This window comes from Pristis pectinata, chromosome 10 (assembly GCF_009764475.1).
Source record: "Pristis pectinata isolate sPriPec2 chromosome 10, sPriPec2.1.pri, whole genome shotgun sequence".
NCBI classification, from domain to species: Eukaryota; Metazoa; Chordata; class Chondrichthyes; order Rhinopristiformes; family Pristidae; genus Pristis; species Pristis pectinata.
This window is the reverse complement of record NC_067414.1, coordinates 44,349,259-44,374,381: the sequence shown is the minus strand read 5'-3', so window position 1 is coordinate 44,374,381 and position 25,123 is coordinate 44,349,259. Positions and strand designations below refer to the sequence as shown.

At 39.6% G+C, this 25,123-nt stretch overlaps 1 protein-coding gene across 1 annotated transcript in view; it reads right to left on the bottom strand.

Annotated features, from left to right (window-relative positions):
* lama4 (laminin, alpha 4) overlaps positions 1-25,123 on the bottom strand; it is a 125,297-nt gene that overhangs the window by 59,565 nt on the left and 40,609 nt on the right. Inside the window, exons 9-14 of the mRNA XM_052025061.1 lie at positions 22,074-22,225; positions 19,638-19,748; positions 12,381-12,492; positions 11,624-11,788; positions 9,759-9,952; positions 6,507-6,623 (exon numbers count right to left, since the gene is read on the bottom strand). Of these exons, the coding sequence (XP_051881021.1) occupies positions 6,507-6,623; positions 9,759-9,952; positions 11,624-11,788; positions 12,381-12,492; positions 19,638-19,748; positions 22,074-22,225 (851 nt within the window). The remainder of the gene's footprint in view (positions 1-6,506; positions 6,624-9,758; positions 9,953-11,623; positions 11,789-12,380; positions 12,493-19,637; positions 19,749-22,073; positions 22,226-25,123) is intronic.

The following is a 25,123-nucleotide window of genomic DNA, read 5'->3' as shown; positions in this document are numbered from 1 at the left end:
TGTGAGGGGAGGGAAGGGGTGAAGGGGCCACAGGAATGGGGGGGGCGGGGGGGAAACAAAACAGAGGAGAGAGGTTACCAGAAGTTGGAGAAGTCAATGTTGATGCTGTCCGGTTAGAGACCTCCAATTCGGAACATAAGGTGTTGCTCCTCCGACCTGCTTGTGGCCTCAACGTGGCAGTAGAAGAGGTCATGAACAGACATGTCAGTGTGGGAGTGAATAGTGGAATTAAAATGGCTGGCCACCAGGATGACCTGTCTGTTGCGGTGGACGGAGCAAAGGTGCTTGACAGAGCGGTCCCTCAATCTGCGTCAGGTCTCACCAATGTAGAGGAGGCTGCACCAGATGAAATAAATGACCCCGATGGATTTGCATGTGAAGCGCTGCCTCACCTGGAAGGACTGTTATGGGCCCTGAATGGTGGTGAGGGAGGAGGTGTAGGGACCAAGTGTGACACTTGACACGGGTGCAGGGATAAGTGCCTGGAGGGTGATCTTCCTGTTTAAATGCAAATGATGTAGTAACTTAAGTATTACATTCAAATCAACAATAACCAATTAGCAAAAAAAATGAATAACATCCAAATTATTTCCTGAAAATGCTTTCATGTATTTTTCTGTATTTTCATCTGGAACAGTGCCTCCAACCATCTAACAGTCAATTATTACTAATATAAATTGCAGAGGACAACCATCTGAGCTATAATTAAGAGTGCAACCAATCAAGTTTGGCCAAAGTATAGACTTGTTAATTAGATATTGTCTTGGGTATTGCAATCAGGTTTGTCTTTGCCATTAGGGACTTTTCCACTGTGCAGGAAGACTTTTCTGCTATCCATTTGTTTTTATACATTTAAGTGCACAGTTTTCATTATTTCTTTTGTAATTAATGAATGGCAATTGCAATATGTATTGAAAAATGCAAACTTGGAGGTACAAAGTTTTTTTTCTTTCAAAGCAACAGCAGTGTGACCCTCATAGGCAATCTAACTGGATTGATCTCTCTCATGGAAAAGTGACATGTGCCTCTATATAGGAGCTATTTGTGTTTTGGTTATATCCATCTATCTGGCTCTGAAACACTGACTCTTCAGTTCAGTTTTTAACCAGCAAACTGAATCGTTTATAAATAAGTCAATAATTCTATACTTTAATGTTGGTCAGACCTGATTGGAAGATAAACACTCCAAAATAGTAATAAATACCATTCTTATTTAACTTAAATAAAACACATAGAATAATTTAAATCATGTCATGCTTGCCATATTTTAAACCTGCATCAAACTTGTTTGTATTTGTAATTAATTTGATGTAGTTAATATTGCCTTGTCTTTGTCATGTAATGAAGTACTTCTGTATTTTCATTCTGTTATATTAATGTATGCTTACATTGTGGTAAAATCATTGTATAAGTCAGATATCACACGGAAGGTTACAGACCAACCCTGATTAACACTAAAAGAGCAATACTCCGTGCTGGAGGAACTAAAAGAATTGGGCATAGGATTTCAGTTTTCAGCACAATTACTGATCTGGGCAAATTGCACCAAAATTATGTGAGATTTAGGTAGGAACATAAGAAACAGAAGCTGGATTAGGTCATTCAATGCTTTATGCCTGCACCACCATTTAATAAGATCATGGCTAATCTTTTATCTCAACATCAATATCTGCACTAACTCCAATTCCTGAACTTCCTTAATATCCAAAGATCTATTAAAATTTGTTTTAAATAAACTCAGTAATTATAAGGTGAAATCTGCCATGAATCAGTGAATCAGTGAAATCAGGCAATATTTTAATGTACCCCTTGATATACTGAAGAATGGTAATACAGATTGAGCTAATACAGGTGAAAATTGGTTTATTGCAGAAAGAGTACCTTCATTGGAGTATCTGGTCCACCACCTGTCAGAAATCTGATTTTAAATTATTGAAAATGCCCATAACATTTTTCAGAACTGTTTTCATGTTATAATAGTCTACTTCTTTGTGAATTTTATTGTTGTTGTACATCAGCTTTATTTTCTAAGCTGCCTTGAAAGTCAGCAAATTAGTGCAATTGGTGGAAACTTATCAATGGAATTAATACTGGGTGAACTTCCATCATTGTTGCTCAAACTAACACTAAAGGATCATGGAATTAGGTTTTTCATAACTTTATCTGGGCTTGCATTTTCATGAGCTTTTGCATTAAATACAAGGGTATTAAGTGAATTCCACAGAAAGAAGCTAACAGAGATAATGAGTGGAAATGTTATCAAGTTTCAACTTTATTTCTTTTATTTCCACTAGGGCGTTGCTTTTGTGGCCAGATAGATATTGAGTCTTTAAATAATCGGCTCCTCAATCAGGGATAGCAGTAGTGGTTTACGTGACTTATCCCCACCTCCTCAGCTTTTCATACATGCCTTTAAAAGCAATTTATCTTATTTTGCCTTCCATTATCTTTTTGAATCAGCTGTGACTCAATTGGTTGGACTCTTGGCAAAAGGTTCAAGTCTACTTCTGGTATTTGAGCATGTAAATCTAGGCTGACACTCCAGTGCAGTACCAAGTTAGTGCCACGCCACTGGAGAACCTGGCTTTCAGATGAAATGCTACCAATATCACATTAGCATCGCAAAGTATTTCAAAGAAGAGTGACAGCTATCCCCAGTGCCCTAACTAATATCAGAAAACCCAAATTATTTTGTCATTACCACACTGCTGTTTGTGCAGGCTTGCTGTGTTCAAATGGGCCACTGTAATTTTTACACTTTAAAATACATCATAGGCTGTTAAGTGCTTTGCACATTGTGAAAAGTTTATACAGATCCTTCTACTTCTTCCCTCGATCTCTCCCAACTCTTTTACATTTTCTTTGTGGAAATTGTTCTTGTTCGGCAGGTTGGGTTGATGCCTGAAATCTCAATTTGCTGGCCCACCCAAGTGACAGTTTGTGACCTGAATCTAGGACCTTCTGTTTTTCCTAACAAATTTATGGCAGTTTCCTGAGATGAAGGCTTTGTGGTTTTTGGCTGGGCTTCTACAATTCTGCAGAACTTTGGCAAATAGCATTAAACAAGGAATGAATGTTTTTTAGTGATGTATCAAAATCCTGTGTTTAGACCATATCAGGGCATTGAGTATAGAAGATGGGATGTTATGTTGCAGTTGTACAAGACATCAGTGAGACCACATTTGGAATATTGTGTTCAACTTTGGTCACCCTGCTGTAGGAAAGATGCCATTAAGCCAGAAAGAGTGCAGAGATTTATGAGGATTTTGCTAGGACTCAAGGGACTGAGTTATGGTGAGAGGCTGGGCCTGTTTTCATTGAAACATAGGAGAATGAGGGGTGATCTTATAGTGGCATATAGAATCATGAGGGGCATGGATAGGATGAATGTTCACTCTTTTATTTTTCCCAGGGTTGGGGAGTCAAGAATTAGAGGTTATAGGTTTAAGATGAGAGGGGAAAGATTTAATAGGAATCTGAGGAGCAACTTTTTCACCCAGAGAGTGGTCAGTATATGGAATGAGCCACCAGAGGAAGTGGTTGAGGCAGGTACATCAACATTTCAAAGATATTTGAACAGGTACATGGGTAGGAAAGGTTTAGAGGGATATGGGCCAAATGCAGGCAATTGGGGCTAGCTTCGATGGGAATCTTGGTCAGCATGGACCAGTTGAGCTGAAGGGACCATTTCCATACACTGATTCCATGACTGTAGAAGACAAGACATTTAAAATAATGTTATGAGCTTGTATAACAATGTCGTGCTGTAAGCAAGATAGGTGGATGGAGATCATGTTCTTTGCTCTGCCCATGACTGCAAGAAACTGCAGAGTTGTGGACACAGCTCTGCACATCACAGAAACCAGCCACCCCTCCACGCTTCTCGCTACCTCAGGAAAGTAGCCAACATAATCAAGGACTTCACCCACCCTGGGCATTCTCTCTTCTCCCCCTCCCATTGGGCAGAAGATGCAAAAGCCTGAAAGCACATACCACCAGGGCTCAAAGACAGCTTCTATCCTGCTATTGTAAGACTATTGAATAGTTCCCTAGTACAATAAGATGGACTCTTGACAATCTTACCTCATTATGAGCTTGCACCTTATTTTCTGCTGCACTGGAGTTTCTCTGTAGCTGTTACACTTTATTCTGCATTCTGTATTTTTTTTACCTTGTACAACCTCAATGCACTATGTAATGAATTGATCTGTACGAACAGTATGCAAGATAGGTTTTTCACTGTACATTGGTACAAGTGACAATAATAAACTGATTCCAATTCCAACATGACATTGAGACCTTGTCTGCCTTTACATATAGATGCAAAGGTTCCCTTATTACTGTGTGAAGAAGAGCTGGGAGCTATTTTGATGCCCTAACCATTATTCCTTTAAAATCAGCACCACTAAAGATTGGTAATTGATCTCATTTTTATTTGTGGAGTTTGGTTATTGCTATTGTTGGCTACTTAACAGTAAATGCTATTAAAAAGTATTTCTTTTAATGGGAAGTACATTGGAACATTAAGCATGTGTTTAAAAATATAGTGGACTACTTTATGCTGGAACTTGAAACGGGTATTTGCATACTCCGAGTAGTATAAAGATCCAATAGTGAGGAAAATAATCAAATGAACAGTTGCATGAAGGCATTCACCACAACTAGGGGAAGATTTCTCATGAACACTACTTGTAACAGCTTGTTGATATATCTTTACAAAATTAAAGGCTAGGAGAAATCTTCCTGAATTTGCAGTGAGCCTATCAGTGGGGCCCTTTATAATAGAAATCTGATGGCACTTCTGGAGAATAATAGACATAGACATAAACAGAGAACAGTGCTGCACAGGAACGGCCCTTTAGCCGATGATGTCAAATTAAACTAATCCCATCTGCCATCACATGGTCAATATCCTTCCATTCCCTGCCTGTTCATGAGCTTATCTAAATGCCTCTTAAATGTTGCTGTTGTATCTGCTTCCGTTACCTCCACTGGCAGTGCATTCCAAGCACCTACTACTCTCTGTGTTTTTAAAAAAAAGAATTGCCTCCTAAATCTTCAAACTTTCCTCCTCTAACCTTTAAGCTATGGCTTCTGACATTTGACATTTCCACCCTGGGAAAAAGACGCTGAATATCTACCCTATCTCTGCCTCTCATAATTTTATGTACATCTATTAGGTCACCTCTCAACCTTCGACCCTCCAGAGAAAACAATCCAAGTTTCTCCATCCTTCCAATCGTAGCTAATACTCTCTAATCCAGGAAATATCTTGGTGAAACTCTTCTGCACCATCTCCAAAGCCTCCGCACCCTTCCTGTAATGTGACAACCAGAACTGCACTCTGTACTCCAAATATGGCCTAACCAATGTTAGCTGTAAACATGACTTCCCAACTTTATATCAATGCCTCAACCAATGAAGGCAAGCATGCCATATGCCTTCTTTACCACCCTGATGATTAATCACCAAATCTGAAACTTACCCGGGCTACCATTGCTTGGAGCATACAGTTAATAAATCCAAAGTCTGAGCAAGATTCTCCACTCATCTACGGAAACATAGACCATGAATTTTGTGCCTTGATCTCCAAAAACTCTTTCCCTTAGTTGACCAATTGGCCTATTGAAGGCAGCAGTAAATTTCATCAATAATGTCTACCTTCGCTGAAAGGTGATGCCTGAGATATGGAAAGTAGTTCACATTTCCCAGGGTCTTGTTGTAAACACGTATTGCTGGAGGGCATGTGGTGCGGCAGGAGCAGGTTGCTAGGGGACCTGTGTCTTGTGGATATTGGGTGTAAGGCCCATCGAATCACTGGCCCATGTCAGCTTAAGTAGAGGAGAAGCATTTGTGATGTTATTGAGAATCTCAAGGCTAGGCGTCAGGAGCATACTGAGGCCCCGCGTAAAATGTCCACTCGATGCCTTACCCAATACTTGCTGCCACATCTGTGGAAGAGTCTTTAGTTCCTACATTGGCTTCATTACCCACCTCAGAACCCCCTAAGCTGGAGGGACTGCTTAAGAAGAAAACTCCTCCACAGAGATGTGCTGTTGCTGTATTCTTCAGTGTAACCAGCTGAAGTCAGTGAACTGATGTGAACTTCAAGTATTTACAGAATATTCTCACTCTGGGAACCCTGAAAATGCTACACATGATCACATGAGGTGACACTGAATTTGTTAAGGTGTGGTAAACTAATATTATTGCTGATAATTTCTCTGGCCTTTGAACATTCGTTTCACATGTATGGAATTTTACATCTAAAAGATAATTATTTCAAAATTTCATATCTGTTCAAATATTATTAAAACATTCTTAAATTAATTCTGAAAAGAGTACATATTTCAGCAACTATCTTGTTCTTATGTTTATACTTCCATCTTAATTTCACTCTCAGTAAGATGTTTAAAGAAATAATTCAGATAATTGTATTTTGGCCCAGTTCTTGACTTTCACACTTACTAATTATTAATATTTATCAGGTTCATAACACATCTTACCCCAATTTTGTCTTCTATTTCTGAAATAGCAATCTTTGTGTCTATCAGATCATCATTAGCCATTTCAAGGGTCACATTAACAGCGTCAAAATGTTTGTTCAATTCATCATGTAATCTCTGTAGAAAAAAGACAGATTATTTAGTGTTTATATTGGTGTTTAATACTTAAATAATATTCCAGACAGCTTTACAAATATATTTGTTCAGATTCCATTTGGAATTGTACAAAATTTGTACTAAATAAATTAATTTTACATTCATCTAATAATGCCTTGCTGTCAAAAAAGCTCCATATTGTTCATTACTCATCTTGAAACATTTAGGACTATGTACTGAGAGACAGTTGTTGCTCAGTGTCATCAGTAACTGCATTGTCTGGTGAACCCGCAACATCCTCTGCCGCATGTTCCCAGATGCAGATAAGAACAGAGTATTAGCCATTCAAACATTACATTTATTGAATTTTGCGAAAGTAAAATCATGTGATATGTTAAGTTTTAATTTGAGATAGTTTCTGTAGCTTTCTTCCTTAACCTTGAGGGAAAAAAACTGCTGATGTACATTATGACAGCTACCCACTCCACAAAAGGATAATCTACAGGCAGTGGAAGAGGACACCATAATCAGCTCGTCATCGATTTAATATCCTGTCCAAATGTCCACTAGCATTTATTCTCCCAAAATTCATTCACTGATTTGATAGTTTACACATATGAATAAAGTCTTAATGATTTTAACAAAAAACTAATGAATAAATGACCTATTCTCAGCTTTCCCAACAGGGTTATTATTGATGCAGCCACCTGTCCAGATAAAATGGATGTTCCTGGTTCCTAGGGCCTAAGTGGTTGATGGTCATGGTTTTTAAGTGAATTCCTTGAAGACTTTTATGGAATAGGTCATTTTTTTATGAATTACTTTTCCCGTTCTTTCTTTTTGAGTGACACAGTCAGGGAATTAAATCTCTCAGATTAATCTTTCAAAGTAAATCAGTGTTCCTTCATTCTTTGCTTTCCAGCCTTCATATTCAAGGGATCATCCTTTGCAATTATCATCCCTCCAACAAGATTCCACACCAGCCATATATCCCTTGACCCTCCCCTTTTCAAAGGGATTGCTTCCTTCATGACTTCCTGGCCCAGTCTTCCATCCCCACCTTGGACTTTAATTATTATATATTATATTATATATGCAATCATATATTTTTAATTTTCCAATGCAATGGCAGATGTGCAACATCTGTCCATTCACCTCTTCCTTTCCCACCATCCAGGGGCTCAACAAGTCTTTGCAGGTGAAGCAGTGATTCACTTGCACTTCTTCCAATCTAGTGCACTGCATTCAGTGTTCACAATGTGCTCCTCTATACCAACACAGATTGGGTGATCATTTTGCAGAGCAACTGCATTCAGTCTATTTGAGTGGTCCTGAACTTCCAGTTACCTGCCACTTTAATTCACCATCCCACTCCCACTTTGGCTTGCTGGGCATGTCCCAAAACCTTGCTATTAGCAACTCACTACACAGACAAAGGAGCAAAACCTAATCCTAAATGCTACTCTAACTACTACTTTAAGTCATTGGTCTTGCCCTCTCAGAGATATTCTCTTTGCTCCACCCATCCCTCCTCCACCATCTCTGCCACTGAAAACTATGTTGTTGTTCTCTCTTTCCCAGTTCTGATGAAGAGGCTCTGACCTGAAATATTAACTGTTTCTCTTCCATGAATGTGGTCTGACCTCTTCCATGAATGTGTTTCCAACATTTTCTGTTTTATTTCCCACATTGGCAGTTTTTGATTTTCATAAACTTATCAAAGAATCATAGAATTGTGCAGCACAGAAATGGAGCCTTATGGCCCTCCCCATCCATTATGACCATGATGCCTATCTACACTAATCCCATTTCCCCCATGAGGCCTTTATCCCTCTACTCCTTTCATATCCCTGTCCAAATACCTTTTAAACATTGTGATAGTATCTGCCTCTACCACCTCCTCTGGCAGCTCATTCCAGATATTCACCACCCTCTGTGTGAAAAACTTACCCAATGGATCTCCTTTAAATTTTGCCCCCTCATCTTAAACCTGTGCCCTCTAGTTTTAGACTCCCATGTGCTGTGCTAAAGATTCTGACCGTCTGTCCTACCTATGTCCCTCATAATTCTGTAAACCTCTATAAAGTCACCCTTCAGCCTCTTACATTCCAGTAAGAATAAACCCATCCGATCTAATCTCTCCTTATAAGTACAGCTCCCCATTCCAGGCAACATCCTGGTAAATATATTCTACTCTCTCTGTGGTGCTACTTCATCCTTCTGCAATGTGGCAACCAGAACTGTACACAAGATATCTTTTAGTCACATGTACATCGAAACACATAGTGAAATGCATCTTTTGCGTAGAGGTGTTCTGGGAGCAGCCTGCAAGTGTCGCCACGCTTCTGGCGCCAACATACACCCAGTGCGGTCTAATCAATGTTTTGTTCAACTATTTCTCCCTAGTTCACTTTCCAGTTAATGTCTAAAAACTAATAAAACTTTATATTAGTTTTCATCCATTACTTATTAAGTCACTTCCCCGTCAGTCCAGATATATTCAATCCCCCACCCCCAAAAAAACTTTCATCCTCTGCTTCTTCTCTCAGAGAAATTCAATGGCCGAAAAGAAGAAAGAAAACATCTTTGATCCTTCAGGACTGATGGTTTTCAATGTCCAAAAAAAAAGTTATGTTGGTTTCTAAATCAAAATTCCTGCCTTTGTGAACTACTTCAGGGTTTTCATCCTGCAGCAGCAGCAGCTTGTCTCCTGCTCATCAGTAGCAAGTTTTCTTTCATAACCATCTGCAATGTCCGAAGCTGATATCTATTGTGCATATGTGTGTGACTTCTGAAGTACAGGAAGGATCAGGTCACAAAAGGTGAGTCTATATCCTGCACCAACCATATCTATTGTCAAGCTATTGGCTGACAACCTGCATCAACCATACCCTGCGTCGACCATATCTATGTCAAGCTATTGACTGACAACCTTGGTTGTCGACACATTTTTGTTTATATTCCTAACACCTTAGACAAATTTAATCGGTCATTAATATTCAGGTGCATCACTGACTGAGGTTCTTCAGTGCTAATGAGAACTGGGCCATTATCTCAATATGACAAATCAGAAATGAATTTCCTAACATGTAATAAGTTAATTTATTTTTAAGTTATTCAATGCTTGGACTAAAATTGTTGCTGTGTTAGGCTTACCTTTTTTCTGTGGTATTCATTAATGTTTTGTCTGTTCTTCTCCTCTGTTTGGTGAACAGTCTTGATTGCATCCTCAAGTGCATCTTTCAGGTTTAAGAGGTTACTATCATAATTGATAATGTTGTCCGATATTCTATTAATGGAATCAGTGGTCTCCATCAGCATTCTTTCAAGTCCACGAACACGATCGAACACTAAAAAATAATTAAATGTCAAACATTTTTTTAGATTGGTGTTTTGGAATGTCCACACATTCATTAACTGGATGTTTCTCAATGTGCCATAATCTATCCATGTGGACATTGGTAATTGTTATATTTGATATTTTTTAAATAATTACTAATTGACATTATTAAATATATCTACTGACAAAGTCTTTACTTTGTTTCTCAATAGAAACTCTCCACCAAAGAGAGATGCTTATCATAACCACTGTAACTGTAAAATAATTCATCTTTCTGGTGAGTTCAACATGCAACTTTACTCTTAATTAATCACTTTGTGGATTCCTACAATCAGATCATCTAATATTATACAATTAGAACTTGATTTTTGATGAAACCTGCAAGATTTTGAAAACTGCTGACAAGTTTGTGAGGTTCATAAATAAAATTGGAAATTGGTAATGGATTCCACAGTACTGTCGGAATGGTGAAAAATCTTGCTTGTTTCATTCTATTGGACGTGACCTTTCAGCACATTGAATACAGTGATTCATTGGACCACAAGGGTAAGTTTTCTGAGCCAGGACCATCCTACTGCTTTTCAAGGTAAAGTTGTGAAGTAGGATTTCTGAATTATTTTCAATCATTAATCAAACAAATTGGAGTTAATTCCCAGGCTGGTGAGTGGAGCTAACCATTTAAGGGCATGTTGTGCCAGGGCTAGAATGCTAGTCCATATACTTTATTGCTTTCTGATCTCAGTCAGGATTTGCCAGGGGAGATGCTATATAACTACAGGGTGCTTCTTATCAGAAGTAAATGAAAATGACCTGAAATTTATTTGGCATACAAGAAAATGTTTCCAGAAGCAGCTTCGTTTGAGGCTTTGGAGTGATGTTCTACTGCACGGGATAAGCAAATCTCAAAGTTGGATGGGAAGTGTGACCTTGTCTCAGTGATCTCCTGACATGGTGGGAGCTTGTAGGGTAGTGGTCTCTATGGCATGCAGTCTCTGGAGCCACTTTGAGGCAGATGTGTCTTAAAGTGGCAAGGGGAAGCTGTAGATATGTGCAACACATGCATCCTAAAGGTGCTGGTAGAGCCCCAGAAAAACAAGAAACTTTCCTTCAAGAAAAGCAACCACTGAGTTATTCTGGTCAAATCTTCAGTGCCAGACCCTACATTGGGACAAACAGTTTTTTAGGAGTAAAGCTTCAATCTTTGGGTAAAGCCTGCTGTTACAGTTGAGGCCTGTGTCATTTTTGAGTCATTGTGCATGTCATAACATTGCGTAAGTAATATAATTCAGGACTGCATACTGATTGTCATCACTCAAGAACACCCAGTGAGTTCTGTGCATTCAAGCATCATTTGCATGGAGAACCCTGCTACAGTTTCCTGAAGTGCACTGTAACCAGATGGAGCATGCATTTGGAGTTTAGATAAAATTATGTCACATGGTGCATAAATATGTAGCAGAATTCTTAGCCCAATGAAATTAAACTGGGCTCTTCTTATCTAATAGTAACTTTGGTGGTGGCTGGAACAGGGAAGACCACATAGATATTATGGATTAGCTAAAATTGTGCATAAAGCAAGCCTTTGAATATCGATGTCCTCATCTATTTCCTAGTAAAAACTTTGCAGACATGTTTCATTCTCAGTGTTAAAAGTATAATGATACAAATCAATAAAACATACATTCTTGAGCTGCTATTCTCTCATCCTCGGCAAGTGGTTCATGGTCAGAAAAATTCCGTTTTCTCATCTCTTGCAACAGTTTTTCTACCTTTGAAAAGATTTTGTCAATTTCCTCAGGTGCAATCTCTTCTTCCACTCCATACTTATTTAAGCCTTCGATAATATCTGCAAAGCAGAATGAGATTGCTTTATGTAAATTTAAATATAAAGGTTATAGTTAAGGTAATAGGCTAATTTCAAACATAATTGAAATCAAAAATAAGACTGCAAATGCTGAAAATCCAAATTAAAAACAGAAAATGCTGTAAGTACTCAGCAAGTCAGGCAGCATCTATGGAAAGAGAAACAGAGTCAAAGTTTCAGGTTGAAGACCTTTCATATTTGGGCAACAAACTAACAAAAATTGCAAATTCCTAACTTGAAAGTCTTCCTTACCCTTCTACATTGCATAGTTTGGACATATTATGATCACCAGTAAATAAAACATAAGCATAACTGCACAAACTGACCATGAGGAACAGCTTAGTGAGTAGTTATAACTAAAGAAAGAAATAAGACCTGCAGTAGAAGCTAGTGGTTGCTTGAGTATACAAATAATCTTAGAATTCTCCCTCATGTCTTCATTTTGAAGTTACACATGGCAACATGAAAAACATACTAGATAACTTTAATTCAATTATCTTCCTGATTAACAGCAGATATAATTTACATATATTAAAAAAAATGGATGCTTTGAGTTCAGAAATTATGATTTTACCTTGAGTCAAATTGACAATATCAGTAATTTGTCCATTAATCTGGGTGGCATGGTCACTGGTATTGGTGGTTTCTTTATCAAACAGCTGTGCATTGGTGAGAGTTATGTTCTCCTACAATAACAAAAATACTGGGTTAAAATTAGTAACTGATAGTAATTAAAATAGAATGGAATCTCTTCCAAGAAGACCCAGATGTTATATGATCATAGTTTGTACTTAAGATGGGCACTGGGAATTTTAAAATTGGTATTGGTTTATTATTGTCACTTGTACTGAGGTACAGTGAAAAACTTGTCTTGCATACTGTTCATACAGGTCAATTCATTACACAGTGCATTGAGGTAGTACAGAGTGCATTGAGGTAGTACAGGGTAAAAACAATAACAGAATAATAGTGAAATACAATTTAAATTTAAAAGTGTATAACGATTATAGTAAAAGTAATGAGTAGATCTGCAGAGAGCAGCTTGCATTGAACCATTTCTCCTGTTTTATCTATTAAGAAATTTACTTCTCATAAAACCAAGGTCTGAGGGCAAAAGCATGTGCAAACGCTATCTAAAATACAGAGACCAATTTTAAATGGAGCTCTAAAACAAGAGCACAATACTGCAGATAATGGAAGTTTGAAATATAAAAAAGAAAAAAAATGTTGGAAATACTCAGCAGCTCAGGCAACATCTGTGCAGGGAGAAACAGAGATAATGTTTTAGAATAAGGACCATTCATCAGGCAAACTTGAAATGTTAATACTGTATCTGTCTCTTCTGCCTGACCTGCTGAGTATTTCTGGTATTTTCTCCTTATAATTTACATGATGCTAACTCACTTGTGCTGAGGTTAAATGAATGCTGATAGTCACCCAGCTGGGAAGAATTGTTTGGCTCTTGAACAGATTATATAAACATGTCATAATTACTTAAGAGTTGGAACAGCTAACTTTATTAACTGGCCCACACGAGAGGGTCCTGCTCTATGATGCTCAACTTTATCCTGAGGACGTGTAAATAGCTTGGATGGTACACTGAAAAGACATCTTGAAATCTAAGAATACATAGTGCACTATGCGGAAGTCATTTAACAGATCCCTCCGGAGTTCAGCGGTTTTCACAGCAGAACTGATTATCTTTATCTGCCAGTTAATCTGGTGATTCAAATGGCACCCATCCTTGATGTATAAAATGAATTGAAAAGTTTTGTACTTATGAAAGAAAGGCTGCACTGATTGTGAAACAGTCAAGAGAGTCATCTAGGCCGAATTTATACTTTACCTCAGACTTGGGCAGTACACCCACTTAGAGTGGATATTGGCAGAGTATGGAGGGGGCTGGATGTGATAGAAGGCAGGAGGAGTGAGAGGAGATGGGAGACAACAGCATGCGGAGGGAAAAGGACACGGGAAAGCACAACGATCCATCTCCAATTTCAAGTGACCATCAACAACTTCGAAGAATGGAGAAGATTAATATGGTAGCAGCCATGGAACTGGTGAAAACTGGGTGTCAGAAATCACAACCAAAAACTGGCAGCTGCTGCATTTGTCAACAGCCTATATATATAAAAAAATGAAAGCAAACTTCCAGCTGTTCATCACTAATCTCAACAAATAATAAGCTTTTGAATGCCAATGATGAATATCTGTCTCAATCTAAGGTTGTTTGAAACAAAAGTCACTAATTTATATCTTAACTGAACAGAAGTTGTCCAAAAACACCAATCTAATAAATGCAGAATTAATTGTTTTTAGTCTCTTGAGATCTGTGATCGAGTTATAACAAGACAGAATCATAGAATGAACTCTCAAAACAGCATTGAAAAGCTCCCATTATCCCATGTAGTTAAAAACAGAATTGTTTAACTGGTGGCTGTAAATTAACAGCTTTCAAAGAAGGTGGTGATTAATCTACAAGTCATACAGCATGGAAACAGGCCCTTCAGCCCAACGTCCATCAGAACCAGGTTTATTATCACTAACATATGTCATGAAATTTGTTGTTTTCTTGCAGCAGCACAGTACAAGACATAAAGACATAAAAATTACTATAAGTTACAAAAATAAACAGAGAGTGCAAAAGAGGAATAATGTGGTAGTGTTTATCGGTTCATGGACTGTTCAGGAATCTGATCGCGGAGGGGAAGAAGCCGTTCCTGAAATGTTGAGTGTGGATCTTCAGGCTCCTGTACCACCTCCCTGATCGTAGTAACATGAAGAGGGCATGTCCCGTATGGTGAGGGTCCTTAATGATGGATGCCGCCTTCTTGAGGCACCGCACCTTGAAGATGTCCTTGATGACGGGGAGGGTTGTGTCTGGGATGAAGATGGCTAAGCCTACAACCCTCTGCAGCCTCTTTCAAATCTGAGCATTGGAGCCTCCATACGCTGCAGTGACGCAACCAGTCAGAATGCTCTCCACTGTCCAGCTGTAGAAATTTGCAAGTCCATGCCGACCGTGTTGCCCAGCTAGCTAGTTCCATCTGCCCGTGTTTGGCCCATAGCCCTCTAAACTCCTCCTATACATGTAATCTAGATGGCTTTTAAATGTTGCTAATGTACCCACCTCAAACACTATTTCTAGCAGCTCATTCCAAATATGCACCAACCTTTGTGTGAAGAAGCTGCCCCTGATGCCCCTTTTAAATCTCTCACCTCGGATCTTAAACCTATGCCCTCTTGTTTTTAGCACCCCCTCCCTGGGAAAAAGAGAATGTGCTTTCACCCTGTCTACGCCCCTCATGAACTTTTGTACCTTTATCAGGTTACCCGTCAATCTCCTACGCTCCAGGGAATAAAGTTCTAGTCTACACAACCTCTCCTTGTAACTCAGGCCCCCAAGTCCAGGCAACATCCTGGCAAATCTTTTTTGTACTCTTTCTAGTTTAATAACATCTTTCCTACAGCAGAGTGACAAAACTTTACACAATACTCCAAGTGCCACCTCACCAATGTTTCATATAACTGCAACATAACCTCCCAACTCCTATGCTCAATGCCCTGACTGATGAAGGCCAGCATGCCAAATGCCTTCTTCACCACCCTAGCTACCGGTGACATCACTTTCAGTGAACTATGCACTTGGACTCTTAGGTCCCTCTATTCCATAACACTCCCTTAGGCCCTACCATTCAGTGTACAAGTCCTATACTGGTTTGATCTCCCAAAATCCAATACTTCACATTTATCTGGATTGAAAGCCCTTTGCCAATCCTCAGCCCACATACCTAGGTCATCAAGATCCCCCTGAAATTTTTCATAACCTTCTACACCATCTACAACACCACTTATTATCATCTGCAGACTTACTAACCATACCTTGTACATTCACATCCAAATCGTTTATATAAATTACAAACAACAAAGGTCCCAGCACCAATCCCTGTGGTACACCACTAGACACAGGTCTCTAGTCTGACAAACAACCCCCAAACATCACCCTCTGCTTCCTACCACTGAGCCAATTATGAATCCAATCCACTATCTCCCCCGGGTCCCATGTGATCTAACTTTCCAGACTAGCCTGCCATGAGGGACCTTGTCAAAGACCTTGCTAAAGTCCATATGGACAACATCCACTGCCCTACCCCTATTTACCCTCTTGGTTACCTCCTTGAAGAACTCCAAGAAATTTGTCAGACACGAATTCCCATGCACAAAGTCATGCTGACTATCATGAATCAGACCCTGTCTCTCCAAATGTTGGTAGATCCTGTCCCTTAGAACACCCTCCAGCAATTTATCCACCACTGATGTCAGACTCACTGGCCTATAGTCCTGGCTTATTTTTGATTCTGTTTTTAAATAATGGTACCATATTAGCCACTCTCCATTCCTCCAGAACCTCACCTGTGGCCAGAGATGAAGCAAAAATCTCTGCAAGGGCCTCTGCAATTTTTTCTCTAGCTTCCCACAAGATCCGAGGATACACCAGGTCAGGCTCTGGGGATTTATCCACCTTAATGCACTTTAAGGCCTCCAGTACCTCCTTCCTGCTAATTTGTGTGTGGTCCAAGACATCACTACTCATTTCCCCCATTTCCTTGGCTTTCATTGTTTTCTCCAGAGTAAAAAACTGAGGAAAAATATTCATTAAAAATCTCTCCCATTTTCTTTGGTTCCACACACAGATGGCCGTGCTGATCTTCAAGGGAACTTATTCTTCCCCGAGCCACCCTTTCACTCTTAGTATACCTATAGAATCTCTTGGGATTTTGCCTCTCCTTGCATTCCAGATCCCTCTCATATCCTCTTTTTGCCCTCCTAACTTCTCTCTTATGCACTCCTACACTTCTTGTAGTCATCAAAAGATTCACTAGTTCCCAACTGCTTATGCACAGTGAATGCCTCCCTTGTTTTCTTAACCAGAGCCTCAATTTTTCTCATTCACCAGGGTTCCTGAAACCTGCCAGCCTTGCCCTGACCCGAACAGGAACATGCAGATTCTGAACTCTTGAATTCACACTTTTAAAGACCTCCCATTTGACAGACGGTCCTTTCCCTGCAAGTAATCTCATCCAATCAATCTCCGCAAGATTCCACCTAATGGCTTCAATATTTGCTCTGCCCCAGTTCAGGACCTTAACCTGTGAACCGGTTGTATCCTTCTTCATGATTATTTTAAAACCTATGGTCACTGGGCTCAACGTGCTCACTGACAGACACTTCCACCCTTTCCCTACCTCATTCCCCAAGAGGAGGTCCAGTGTTGCGCCCTCCCTGGTAGGTCCCTCTATATATTGATAAATGAAGCCTTCTTGAAAACATTTCACAAATTCCACTCAATCCAAGCCTTTTACACTATGGTTGGCCCAGTCAATATCAGGGAAGTTAAAATCTCTCACTACTACAACCCTATTATGCGTACAACTAGCCACAATCTCTCTACATATCTGCTTTTCCAATTCCTGCTGACTATTGGGGGGCCTATAATACAATCCCATCAGTGTTTCTAAATTCTACCCATATGGCCACACTGGATGATCCTCCAAGAATATCCTCTCCAAGGACTGTTATTATGTCCTCTTTCATCAACAACTCCCCCTCCTCTCCAACCTCATATTCTGCCTTGGGAGTCTCCTACCTGATGGCCTCAACATTGATTTTTCTAACTTCCGGTAACCCCACTCCTTTGTCTTCTCTTACTCCTGTGGCTCCCTTTCCCCTCCTTGATGATCTGCCCATCTCCTCCAACCTTTATTCCATGGTCCACTGCCCTCTCCTACCGGATTCCTTCTTCTTCAGCCCTTTGCCTCTTCCACCTATCACCTCTCAGCTTATTACATCTTCCCCCCCTCCTCTACCAATATACCTTCCCCCTCACCTGGGCTCACCTATCACCTGAACTCACCTAACCCCTGCCTGTGTGTGCTCCTCCCCCTCCCCCCACCTTCTTATTCTGGCTTCTGCCCTCTTCCTTTCCAGTCCTGATGAAGGGTCTTGGCCCGAAACGTCGACTGTTTATTTCCCTCCATGGATGCTGCCTGACCTGCCGAGTTCCTCCAGCACTTTTTGTGTATTGCTCCAGATTCCAGCATCTGCAGAATTTCTTGCGTCTCCCCCTCCTCTCTTACCTGCACCTCTGTCACACCTGTAGCACCTGTATCCTGGAACACTGAGCTGCCAGTCCTGCCCTTCCCTCAGCCATGTTTCTGTTATGGCTGTGATACCCCAGTCCCCAGAGCTAATCCACGCCTTGAGTTCATCTGCCTTACTTTTTCAGCCTCTTACATTGAAATAAATACAGTTTAACCCATTAGTCTTTCCTCTTCCTTTACTGTGCTCCAGTCTATCCTGATGACTAAGTTTGCTCTCATTGGCTACAGTATTATCCCCTGATTTCTCATCAGCCACTCTACTGCTGAGGATTACACCCCCCCAGCCACTCTAGTTTAAACCCTCCCGAGTAGAACTGGCAAATCTCCCAGCCAGGATATTGATCCGGTCCCTCTCCAGTTCAGGTGCAACCTGTCTCTCCTGTACAGGTCTCCCCCTACTCCAGAAGAGATCCCAATGATCCAAGAACTTGAATCCCTGACCCCTGCACCAGCTCCTCAGCCACACATTTATCTGAGCTATCTTTCTATTTCTACCCTCACTAGCACATGGCACTGGGAATAATCCCAAGATCACTATCTTCGAGGTCCTGCTTTTTAGGTTTTCTCCTAACTCCTTATATTCACTGTGCAGAACCTCATCCTTCCTTCTACCTATGTCGTTGGTACCAACAGGTACAATGACCTCTGGCTGCTCACCCTCCCCCGTGAGAATGTTCTGCAGTTGCCCTGAGATGTCCTTGACCCTGGCACCCAGGAGGCAACACACCATCATGGCGTCTCTTTTGTAGCCACAGAATCTCCTGTCTGTTCTCTCGAACTATCGAGTCTCCTATCACTACCACCCTGCATTTGTCACACTATTGTGTAATGAAAGTTTTATTTATTTAAAGGGTTTTATTTATTTAAAGTAATCAAAGCATGTATTGGTAGACAATTGCACCATTTCGTATCACAACATTATTATCATAGACAGCGTTGCTCAGACTGCTATTAGTTGTTTTGCCTCTGTAGCTGGAAATGAGATAAGAAAGCTGGATTGGAGAATTGGGCTGGCAACATAGATCATGAAGGCTCTTGATACTGAATTGTTCAACTCCCATTAATTGCTATGTTAACAACTTCATTTTTTACTATTGCTATAATATTACAAATTGTCCTTTCCTAATTAGCCTATCTATTTGGTGAAAGGACATTGAATGATGTGACAGCAAAGTTCTGGAACATGCTGCTTGGTAATTCTGTCTTGCCAGAAGCTGAAATATTCTTCTTTTTTAGGCTACATGGCTAAACTAATTAAAACATTTTTGTTGGCTCTATTTTAGGTGATATGGTTCCTCCAGAAAGTAAGCCAACATGACCTGATGTAGCAAATTGGTAAAAAAGTGGCAGATGCAATCACAACGAAAGGGTTGAATTAGCAATGTTAGTAGTATGACTGTTCTGGTAAGAAACTGAAGTTACTTTGACCCCTGCTCCAGATCTTTAATGTTTAATGAGATTATAAAACTTGGAAGAATATAAGACATGGTTATTTTGCAAAATCATTCATTGCAAGATGTATATGTATAGTGTTTGGTAGATTAGATTTGTAATTAACATGAGGCCATGAATCATTCAGAATTAGTTGTATTTTTAAGATCCTATTTACGTACTTAAAGACATATGTAACTTTAATGTTACTGTAAAATAAAATCAAACACCTGTACCTTTTCAGCCAACGCATTAAGATCGGTAACCAGGGACGTGACTGCTGTTTCAATATCTTCTATCCAAAGTTTCTGTGATTCTGATTGTTTTCTCATCTCTATTATTTGGTTCTATATTGCAAGAAACAATAAATGATAAATACATGTTTACTATGATATAAACATTGTAATCTTAGATTTCAATAGAAGAGTTTTAATAAGATCACTCTTTCGATGAAGGCGACGGCACTGTTGGAGCTGCTGCCTCACAGCTCCAATGACCCAGATCCAGTCCTGACCTCCAGTGTTGTCTGTATGGAGTTTTCACATTCTCTCTGTGATGGCTTGAGTTTCCCCCAGGTACTCAGGTTTCCTCTTATATTACAAAGACATGTGGCTTTGTACATTAATTGGCCACTGTAAATTGCCTCTAGCGTGTAAGTAAGTGGCAGAACCTAGGGGGAATTAATAGGACTACAGGGAGAATAGATTACAGGGGAAATTACTGGGAAAATGGGTTTGCTCTGAGAGATGGCATAGAATCAAAGGGCTGAAATGGCCTCCTTCTATCTCTTAAGGAAATATGGTTGCAACTGGTATGTCAGGGAAAAAAAACCTTACTATTATCAGAATCTTCTAATTACCCAGGTCTAATTTTAAATGCTGCACAACATGTCATATTTGGTATGCATTCTGAGTTTAACAAGGGTCAGCTTCATTTCATTTCTTGATAGGATACAATTCACTGGTATAAAATTGTCTTCAAAGTGACACAACAGCAAAAAAACAAATGAGTCAAGTTCCTTGTTGTGACACTCAAAGAACAATGTTGGAAAATCTGCAAAAAAGACTGAGGTCATGACATCAGTTGGAGAATCCTGAATGATCTTGTAGCAAGCGGAACCTTTGTCCCTTACAAGGACAGCCATGTGGTGTTGGGAATTCTGTGGTGTTTGATAGGGATTACAGATGTTCATCAGGGGATTTTCGAAAAGGAGACGTGAGCATTCCCTTACTATTACTGCAACCAGGCACTGGATTTTCAGTAGCTTGAGTAAATGGGCATTTGTAGTACTAGCAATGCCTTCCTCCCCATGTAAATATGTGAATAGGGTGCTTCCCATTTGACTTGTAAAGTCTCGTCGGCCAAACCTGGAGGATATCAGCAGCTGAGGTTACCTACCATTTGGGGTCAAAGAGTACGAACATAGACCCAGGGCTAGAAATTGCACCACAACCTTCTGATTGTGTTAAAGCAACATTGCAGGTCATCCTAATGCTGTTTGTGTGATTTGCATAAAGAATGAAAGCTTTAGTTGCAAGGTTCACAGAACAGTATTGTTGAGTGACTCCATGCTGAAACTAACATTATTGGTTTCAGTCCAGTGTTCTCTACTGATGTATTGCAAGTTCTTGCAGCTATTGGCGTTTTGCCCAATGGATGCAATCTTGCATCCCTGATAGGTACATAGCACAATACAAGCAATACTCTTCTAACTGCTGGGGTGTGTTCCAGCTGAATGAATGGGTACTGCAGAGGTGGTGGGAGAAGGATAGGAAGGTGTTGAAAGAGTGTTCTGGTGGATCAGAGGGGCCTAAACAGGCGGGAGATGAACAATGCTCACAGGAGGCATGCTCTTGGTGCAAGGAGATCTCAGATATTGTCCAGGGCTACAGCTGGGCACTCCTGGTGGTAACTGCAAGGAGGTTTCTGAAAGGGCATGTACTGTCTACAAATACCTATACTTAGTGGAATTCAATGCCTATGCACACTTTGCCTGCTCCCTTTAGCAAGCAGGGAAAGCAGGTGAAATATTATCTCATTATTGGAATTTGGATGACCTCCCTAATGCAACAGTGATCAACAAACAATGAGAAGTGGCAGAGATCAGCAGCAGAAGCCTGGACTGGTCCTGAGGCAAGGAAATGCAGATTGACAGTGCCTTTGAGTCTGCAGACAAATCAATCCAAGCACATGTCTGACCCAGTACTTGAGGTCTCAGGAGATCCCTGATTTCAGTGAGGACAAATAGTGCAGTTTAAATATTTGCCTTCTAAAAAGCACAATTTCAGGACACAGAACTTGTTCTCTGAATAAATAAGAACAGTTATTCTGCAGACCAATGAGCTTACTGCTGTTAACGTCCTTTAGGATATTTTTACATTGAAACAGAAGTGCTGGGGCAAATTAACATCTCGCTATAAAGTCAAGGGACAAGAATACAGAAAGGTTTTACAAAAGAAAAATTAGGAATTACGTAAAATGGGTAGGTATTGATGACTCGTGCTCAGGGAAGATCTGTAGGCATAAATTAATGCCAGAAGATTTATTTTCCTTAAGTAACCAAACTATGTTTTGTTTTTAATAAAATGTCAAATTTGAACAAAAATATATTAAACTTTAATTTTGACTAATCTGTTTGTGAGTGCTATTTGACTATTATTGCTAACACTTACATTGAAGTGGATTGCTGTGAAATTGAATTTGTTCAATTGGCTGTTAAAGGCATCACCAGTAATAACATTCAAAACGGTGGACTTAGCTTCTTCCAGTGATGATCCTGCTACTTTCATATCTTCAATTAAGTCCCAGATACACTTGTCACATCCTGTTGAAATTATAGGACAGATATGCAGTTTGAGCCAACAGTATCCAATGTTATCAGTAATAGTAATAGTTCAGTTTACTTTCTTTGAAAAATATGATTGACCTGGAGGACCGGGGGAATGTGAATCCCTTAATCAGAGCTATATTTGTATCCACCCCAACATGTACTTCTCCTAAATATGGCTCTCCTATTGTAAGGAGACGCAACCTGTTGTGCATATAATGTTCAGGAATGTTTATTATATTTTTATATAGTTAAGGATTTAGCTCTGCTTGATTCCCCCTATGGAATAAATTAGACCATCTATGTCAAAGTAGTAAAGGAGACTGGGTTCCCCAACCCTGAGAAGAGGAAAAGACAGAGTTTCTAGATTTCATTATCATTATATATATCTTAATGAAACTGACGTTTGCTGCTATCAAATGACTGCACTATTACTCTGGGGACACTTTTAGTTAGTGCCCTAACAATATTCTCTGACTTGGAAAAAGTTAGAATAATGGGTAATACACTGGAGAAAACCCATAACAAAGAATCGAAATTCAGGAAACAGAGGGGCAAGGAATCTAGTAAACTGCCCGAATTTTCGTTTAACATGCGATTTTGATAATTGGCATTTACTGAACATAGCAGCAAAAATGCTATGGCCATGACTTGTCTCAGAAAAAAATCCATTTAAAATTTGCTATGAAAAAATCCACATGAATAGTATGCCAATGGCATCTTCTCATGAATCAGAGCCTTATCAATTGCATAAAATAATTTATAATTGCTAATAATATACTTTCTTTTTAATATTCTCTCTGATAATATCTTTAGAGCATCACTAAAATACTTACTTTTTAAAGTTCTTCATATATAGCAATTTAGTAAGGTTTAGGCATTGGAACTTGCAGTAAGGAGCTTTGCATGAGAAGACTGCCTATCTGGAAACTGGCACAGAAGAAGATGCGAATGTTGGGGCAGGAAAATGATGTTAATGGACATCAGCCATGATCTTGTTGGATGGCAGAGTAAGTTTAAAGGGCCAAGTGACCTACTCATGCTCCTATTTTTTATATTCCCAGAACCCAATAATATATAGGATTCTCTGGATGAATATCTAAATTGTGCTTATTTTTCAGGTGGTCCTTCAGCTTGGTTTTCCTCAGATCCTTCAACTATGAGTGGGATGCCAACAAAACTGAATCAGTTTCTGGAATATCATTATATCTGGCTATGTAATTAACATAAGTGCAGAAGTAGGAGACGGGGAAGTCCTTATCCCTCATTAATGGAATAGATTGCCTCATGGCTATTGCCCAACTTACACTGGACATTTCTAGTAATCCAGGGTATGTTCTTACATTATTATAATGCTAATTGCATATTATATGAAAAATGATTAGTTTACAATTAATTTCTAGGCCATCTACATGATATTTCCCACATGCGCCATTGAGTGTAATTAGGAATAATTTTTACTTCCTTCTGCAATTACAAGAAAAACTTAAATCAGTTAATGCTTATAAGTTGCCTGTTCCTTTATAATCAGATACAGAGTTTCTGTTTAGTTGGATGCATACCTAATATATCTAATGCATCCTCATGTCATTGGCCTGGAAGCCTGTGCTCATTGAGGGGCTCTTAATTTGGAACTTGGTCTGCTGCAGAAGACATTACTGGACTGCTTTAGCAGTAAAGGATTGTCTGCAAATTCCTTTCTAATGATGTTTTGATTCATCACTGGACCACCCAGTTTGTCTCCAGTTGAACTATTGGGCTTTAAAGGTTGATTTCCCCTGACAATATGTGCCTTGTCACCCATAACCACACCACACCAAGAATGTCCTTTCTTGGCATGATTGGGATTGACTTTTGCATTGTTGGAGCTGGGATTTCCACACCACAATCCTGGCACTCTTTCAATGCATCTTCAGCAGTGCACTCAGAGCAGAAGCCAAGTATTTTATTGAGTTGACCTCACAGAGTGGGGTAGGTTCAGTTCATTAGTGGGCCCAGTACATGGATTGCCTCTGGAGCAGCAATCCCAGGTCTCCACAGCTGTAATAACATTATCAGCACTGCAATGTTTAATATATACTTGAACAACACCAAGAGTGACTTTAACTGTCTTCTTTTAAAATGGCTAACAGTTTTTGCAGCAGCTAAAGTCTGATGAATTGAACTGTGTGCTCTCATTTACTACAGGTGCATTGAGCTCCACTTTACCTGATCCTGGAACTTCATCTTGATAGCTGGAATATTGAATGCCAAATTATTTTACATTAAGACTAAAAAGTAAATGTGATATTGCTGCCATATTTGCTCCTCGAAGCATGCAAAGTTTATAAATTTCAGATGTTACAAAATAAACTTGAATATGTTTAACAAAGGTTAATTTAATGTAAAACTTTTCATAAATGCTTGATTGTTATACATGCTGTGTGACTAAAGATAAAACACTTCTGTCATTAAAAGCACCATTTTGTGAGATCTACTTATGAATAGAACATAGAACACTACAGCACAGGACAGGCCCTTCGGCCCACAATGTTGTGCTGACATTTTATCCTGCTCTAAGGTCTATCTACCCCTTCCCTCCCACATAGCCCCCTATTTTTCTAACATTCATGAGTCTACCTAAGAGCCTCTTAAATGTCCCTAATGTATCTGCCCCCACAACCTCTGGTGTCAGTGCATTCCATGCACCCACCACTCTCTGTGTAAAAAAACTTACCCCTGTCATCCCCCTTATACCTTCCTCCAATCACTTTAAGATTATGTCCCCTCATGTTAGCCATTGTCGCACTGGGAAAAAGACTCTGACTGTCCACTCGATCTATGCCTCTTATCATCTTGTACACCTCTATCAAGTCACCTCTTATCCTCCTTCTCTCCAAAGAGAAAAGCCTTAGC